The 6,645-nt window shown below is 51.5% G+C and overlaps 1 protein-coding gene across 1 annotated transcript; it reads left to right on the top strand.

Annotated features, from left to right (window-relative positions):
• The first annotated feature begins 1,121 nt into the window (after nt 1-1,121).
• LOC148819237 (neutral alpha-glucosidase AB-like) lies at nt 1,122-6,214 on the top strand. The gene is made up of 5 exons (XM_088935428.1): nt 1,122-1,190; nt 4,731-4,841; nt 5,010-5,118; nt 5,320-5,447; nt 5,718-6,214. Exons 1-5 carry the CDS (start codon nt 1,171-1,173, stop codon nt 5,866-5,868), a joined length of 519 nt encoding a protein of 172 aa, XP_088791554.1. The 5' UTR covers nt 1,122-1,170; the 3' UTR covers nt 5,869-6,214.
• Nucleotides 6,215-6,645: the final 431 nt, after the last annotated feature.

The raw sequence follows: 6,645 nt of genomic DNA on the forward strand, positions 1-6,645 counted from the left end.
TAAAGCTGCTGGGGTTTATAAGACCACTTGCTGTTCCCAGACTGGGACCGTGCAGTGATGGGCAGGGAAAAGTGTCAACAACAACCGTGATCCCATCCAAAGTAATGCTGACACTGAAGATCATAGTATTGCGACCAAAACCATAGCTGTGACAGGGAGTAAGCGTACAATAAAAAAACAGTTCTTAGACACAGAGTGGATGACTGGCACTGTTTTGAAAAGGCAGAAACCGTTATGCATCTAAATCACCCAACAGCCAAAAAAAACAAAGGTGGAGTGCGATGCTTGCACTGAGCAGCTTAACTTTGTGTAGGTATGACACAGAATGACAGAGATACTGAATCTGTAGGGTTTCTGTGTTGCTCAGAAAATTGTGATGTTAAAGCCATGGCATTAAAAACTGGGTTCACTTTAATGAACAAATGTGAAGCACTCAGCAGTTTAATACATAATAAGTCAGATGTAACCAAAAAAAAAGTAAAATTGATGTGTCACATGTCAGCATTGGTGCTCAAACAGCGCTGGATTATCTCAGTTTTGGGGCTTATTGTGGTAAGGCAGACAAACAAATGGTAGTTCAGGTGGGTAGCTGCGTCAGCATGCGTAGGCTGCAAAGGAACAAGTAATTGTTTTCTTTCTTTTTTCCCCAGCATGGAATAAACCTACGTTTCGACCGTGGAGCCTTCTTCAGGTGTTAACAGATGGTGTCCAGCGGGGTCAGTGCTGGGGGTCACACTGCCCTGAGGTGTCCAGGGGGGTCAGTACACTGGACCACAGTCCCCTGCCGCAGGGAACACCTGGCCTGGATCGGACTGCTGCGCACTTGGAATCTACAAATCAACAACCTACATAGTGAAGTTTTAACGCAGTGAAACTAAAAAACAAGCGAGAATTACGCCACTTCCTCGGCACGTCCTACACTGCCACCCTGCGCCCTGAGGCAGCTTCGCTCTTGCAACAGTAAAGACAGAGATCCGTCTTGAACACAAACACCTGTACGCGTAACCACCTATCGCGTCCCGCCATGTGCGCCCCCCTCCCTCAGCCTTGCTCATGCATATTCATGAGCCGAGGCTGCGAGCCGGCCAATCAGGGGAGGCTGACGTAACCTCGCGAGAAGCCGGAATACAGAAAAGGAATCGGGAGAGCAAAGCTCAGGTTTGAATCAAGATGGCGACTTACTCTATGAGGTACGGTGTAGCGGCGCCGGCGGCTCGTTTACCTGCCTCCTGTGCTGGATTAGACGAGGCTGCGGCGGCTGGGGGTCTGTCCGACCACGGAGTGTGCAGGGAAGCTGGCGGTGCTGCTCTCTGTCCTCCAAGGTCTGCGGGTTCCCCGAGCCGGCGGTGCCGGGTGGAGGGGCTCCTGGGCGCCGGGTCTGGGGGGATGGAGGAGGCGGTTAGGCCGCAGATCAGGGGTTTAGTTTCGCTGGCCCGGCCAGTGTTATGCGACGCCAGCCGGCGAGGGGGAGGTCGGGTTGGGCCTGGTTGCATCACGCAGCCCGGGGTCTCGGCGGGCTTCCCGGCTCTGAAAATAATAATTGCTTACACTTCTATAGCGCTTTTCTGGACACTCCACTTAAAGCACTTTACAGGTAATAGGGACTCCCCTCCACCACCCCCAATGTGCAGCCCCACCTGGATGATACCGGACCATTCGGGCCCGGACTACCAGACTCGGAGACAGTTTTTACCCCCGCACTATCGAACTATTAAACTCCCAGCCTCTCTCACTCTCACCTATGATCTGAACCTCACAGTACCTTCTTTCTTACCAAAAACTTAAACACACATTGAAAATCTACCTCTACCATACATGTCAAAAGCTCACTCCCCATAATTTCATTCCGTTAATGCATGTTCTTGCACATAACCTGTTACCTTTGTTGTTTTGCACACTGCCTGTTGTCCCTGTCTTTCTTATGTTAAACAATTGAATTGTTTTTTTGTACTACTTATTGTCCGAGAGCTAGCTAAATAGCATTTTGTTATACCATATACAGTGGTGTGAAAAAGTGTTTGCCCCCTTCCTGATTTCTTATTTTTTTGCATGTTTGTCACACTGAAATGTTTCAGATCATCAAACAAATTGAAATATTAGACAAAGAGAACACAAGTAAACACAAAATGCAGTTTTTACATGAAGGTTTTTATTATTAAGGGAAAAAAAATCCAAACCTACATGGCCCTGTGTGAAAAAGTGATTGCCCCCCCTGTTAAAACATAAATCAACTGTGGTTTATCACCTCTTTGGAAAGCTGAGTTCAATTTCTCTAGCCACACCCAGGCCTGATTACTGCCACACCTGTTCTCAATCAAGAAATCACTTAAATAGGACCTGCCTGACAAAGTGAAGTAGACCAAAAGATCCTCAAAAGCTAGACATCATGCTGCGATCCAAACAAATTCAGGAACAAATGAGAAACAGTAATTGAGATTTATCAGTCTGGAAAAGGTTATAAAGCCATTTCTAAAGCTTTGGGACTCCAGTGAACCACAGTGAGAGCCATTATCCACAAATGGCGAAAACATGGAACAGTGGTGAACCTTCCCAGGAGTGGCCGGCCGACCAAAATTACCCCAAGAGCGCAGCGACGACTCATCCAAGAGGTCACAAAAAACCCCACAACAACATCCAAAGAACTGCAGGCTTCACTTGCCTCAGTTAAGGTCAGTGTTCACGACTCCACCATAAGAAAGAGACTGGGCAAAAATGGCCTGCATGGCAGAGTTCCAAGACGAAAACCACTGCTGAGCAAAAAGAACATAAAGGCTCGTCTCAGTTTTGCCAGAAAACATCTTGATGATCCCCAAGACTTTTGGGGAAAATACTCTGTGGACTGACGAGACAAAAGTTGAACTTTTTGGAAGGTGTGTGTCCCATTACATCTGGCGTAAAAGTAACACAGCATTTCAGAAAAGGAACATCATACCAACAGTAAAATATGGTGGTGGTAGTGTGATGGTCTGGGGCTGTTTTGCTGATTCAGGACCTGGAAGACTTGCTGTGGTAAATGGAACCATGAATTCTGCTGTCTACCAAAAAATCCTGAAGGAGAATGTCCGGCCATCTGTTCGTGACCTCAAGCTGAAGCGCACTTGGGTTCTGCAGCAGGACAATGATCCAAAACACACCAGCAAGTCCACCTCTGAATGGCTTAAGAAAAACAAAATGAAGACTTTGGAGTGCCCTAGTCAAAGTCCTGACCTGAATCCGATTGAGATGTTGTGGCATGACCTTAAAAAAGCGGTTAAGGCTCGAAAACCCTCCAATGTGGCTGAATTACAACAATTCTGCAAAGATGAGTGGGCCAAAATTCCTCCACAGCGCTGTAAAAGACTCATTGCCAGTTATCGCGAACGCTTGATTGCAGTTGTTGCTGTTAAGGGTGGCCCAACCAGTTATTAGGTTTAGGGGGCAATCACTTTTTCACACAGGGCCATGTAGGTTTGGATTTTTTTTTCCCTTAATAATAAAAACCTTCATTTAAAAACTGCATTTTGTGTTTACTTGTGTTCTCTTTGTCTAATATTTCAATTTGTTAGATGATCTGAAACATTTCAGTGTGACAAACATGCAAAAAAATAAGAAATCGGGAAGGGGGAAAACACTTTTTCACACCACTGTACCTGTATATGAGTATAATGACAAACTTGAACTTGACGATGCGACATCAGCCACCGTGCACCAGAACGCTCACCACACATCAGCTGTGGTGTCAGGACCAAGTCAGGACCTCGGTTTTACGTCTCAGCCGAAGAACGGTGCCTGTTTACAGTATAGTGTTCCCATCGCTAGTGGGGGATTAGGACCCACGTGGACCACAGGGTGAGCGCCCCCTGCTGGCCCCACTAACACCATTTCCAGCAGCAACCTTAGTTTTTCCCAGGAGGTCTCCCATCCTGGTACTGACCAGGCTCACACCTGCTGAGCTTCAGTGGGCTGCCAGCTGTGAATTGCAGGGTGATATGGCTGCTGAAAATAAGCGCACAGCACAGCACCCGTCTCCCGGGGACACGCAGGGCCGAGCCTCCAGCTGCGCTGTGCTTTAATCCCAGATGTGGTGCCTCCGGGGGAAAGGATTATATAATAGAGACAAAAGTACTCACACTACACTCTCTTCTTTAATTTTCGTGGAGTTTTTCTCCATTTCTCCAGTTCCTCCGTCTTCCAAGCCAGTCCACAATCCGTTCTCTCAATCCTTATTCAGTCCGAGTTCCAAAGTCCGTAAGGTTCCACAAATCCGCGCCATATCCAAATCACAAACCGTAAACTGTAATCCTTTATTTCTTCCATAAATCCATTATGCTTAAATCTGTACCAACACCAACCAAATTCACCTACTGGCTTCTGCACTGGTTCACTGTTTCCAGGGCATATATATTTTGTTTCCTGATGAGACACACCTGTGTCTTGTTGTTTTTCGGACTGAGCCCTTTCCATCTGCGGGTCAGCTGGTTTCTCTTAGCGGCCATCTTGGTCAGGTCTACGTCGAGTAGATACCTGTCCTGGATGACCCTTCCCCTGGTCATCTTACATAGATTAAAATATGGAGCAATCTCCTCTCTGTGTTTCTGCATTCGCCCGTCAGTTCAAGGTGCTTTATTAGCATGACCGATGGGTCCAATCAGTGTTGCCTCTGGGACTGTGGGGTCAGTCCCCTGTCTCTCTCTCTCTGTGTGGCTCTGGGACCGTGTGGTCAGTCCCCTGTCTCTCTCCCTTTATTGCAGGATACTGCGTTTCTGTCTGGCAGGACTGACTCTCTCAGCCCTCTGGCTCCAGCTGGTACAGGCTGTGCATCGCACTAACTTCAAGACCTGCAAGCAGAGCTCCTTCTGCAAGTGAGTGTGAACTCGTCCATTCTCCTGCCTCTGCTGAGATCCTCACACCAGTCTGAGCTGGTCAGCAGAAAGAGCCCCAGTGTCGTCTCTGCGACCACCCAGTGAGACTCTCTGGTGTGTGCATGTGCATGTACGTGCGCCTGTGCTCACGCTGTCCCTCTGTCCCAGGTGCCAGTGGGCTGTCCAGCCTGGCCAGTCCCTCTACAGAGCCCTACTGGACACCCAGCAGCTCAGCGATTCCAGACTCTCCCTGCAACTGCTCAACGAGAACAACAAGGTGAGGAGCAGGTCACCCCAGCCAGTGCCGGGGCTGAGCTGGTCAGTGTCAGTGCCGGGGGGGGCAGAGGTCACTGGGCGGGTGACCTGGTCAGTGTCGAGTGGGCAGAGGTCACTGAGGAGGAACTGACCGGTGAGGCAGGTGACCAGGTCAGTGTTGTGGACGGAGGTTGCTGCGGTTGACCCATGCTGTGTCTCCCAGGTGAAGCTGCTGCCGGAACTGTACAGGCTACAGGGCAACATGACCCGGATCAAGATCAACGAGCTGAAGCCACTGAGGCCCCAGATGGAGGTTCCTGATGTTCTGATCTGTGACCCACCTGCTTACCCGTGAGTAAGACCCGCGCAGGCAGGACCCCAGTTCGGATCCTCACGTCCCTTCTTGCATGTGGGACTCGCCAGCACCTCTGACCCGGGACGGCGAGAGGGTGGGGGGGTATCTGTTCTGTTTGGCTGCCCTGCTTTCCCTCCTGTGAAGCCTCTTGTCTGTTGCTGTGGAAACCACCTCCCTGTAGGAAACCACCCGCCCCGTAGGGGGCGCCCCCTTTGTACATAGCGCTCGTTCACACCACTCACCCCCCCCGAATCTCGTTGCTACAGTGACACGAAGAAGGAGGAGGAGGGAGCGGAGACCCAGGACGGCGGAGCACAGGTGGGAGAGAAGGCAAGTATCCCACAATGCACTGGAGCAGCACGTGCTCGATTGTTGTTTAACGAGGCAGTAAACAAAAGCAATATATTTTACGTTTGAGTTTAATTTCTGAGGGATACAGAAAAGCCGAATTAGAAAGCTAGAAGTGATAGAAACATGATCAGCATCCTTTAAACTCGATTGGTCCGGATCCTGCTGGATCCTGGGATTGTGCGTCCCAGGTTCCGGTGCTCTGGGGCTCCTCAGTCAGTGACGCCTCGATAACGCTTGCCCCCCTCCCCCCCCCACGAAGCAGCAGCAGGAGAAGGAGGAGGACCAGTCAGGAATGTGGGAGACCTTCAAGACCCACAGTGACAGTGCCCGCCGCACTCTCGGCCTGTTCTGGCTCAACGTGGCCCAGACCTGTGTGGACATCGTCTCCAACACCGCCGGCAGGAGCCCTGGGGTGGGGGGGTGTGCAGATGGGGCTGTGGGGCTGTGGGGGTGTGTGCGGATGGGGCTGTGGGGGTGTGTGCGGATGGGACTGTGGGGGTGTGTGCGGATGGGGCTGTGGGGGTGTGTGCGGATGGGACTGTGGGGCCCGGCGGGTTCAGGCTCTGGTCTGGATCGGCGAGTCTTAACTCTGGTCTGGCCCGGAGGACTCTGGTTGTGGTCTGGCCTAGTGGGTCTTGGCTGCGGTCCGGCCCGGTGGGTTCGGACTGCGGGCCGGCCCGGCGGGTTCGGACTGCGGTCCGGTCCGGCGGGTTCGGCTCCGGTCCGGCCCGGCGGATTCGGACTGCGGACCGGCCCGGCGGGTTCAGACTGCGGTCTGGCCCGGCGGGTTCGGACTGCGGTCCGGTTCGGCGGGTTCGGACTGCGGTCCGGCCCGGCGGGTTC

This window comes from Atractosteus spatula, chromosome 17 (genome assembly GCF_055471065.1).
Source record: "Atractosteus spatula isolate fAtrSpa1 chromosome 17, fAtrSpa1.hap1, whole genome shotgun sequence".
In the NCBI taxonomy this organism is placed as follows: domain Eukaryota; kingdom Metazoa; phylum Chordata; class Actinopteri; order Semionotiformes; family Lepisosteidae; genus Atractosteus; species Atractosteus spatula.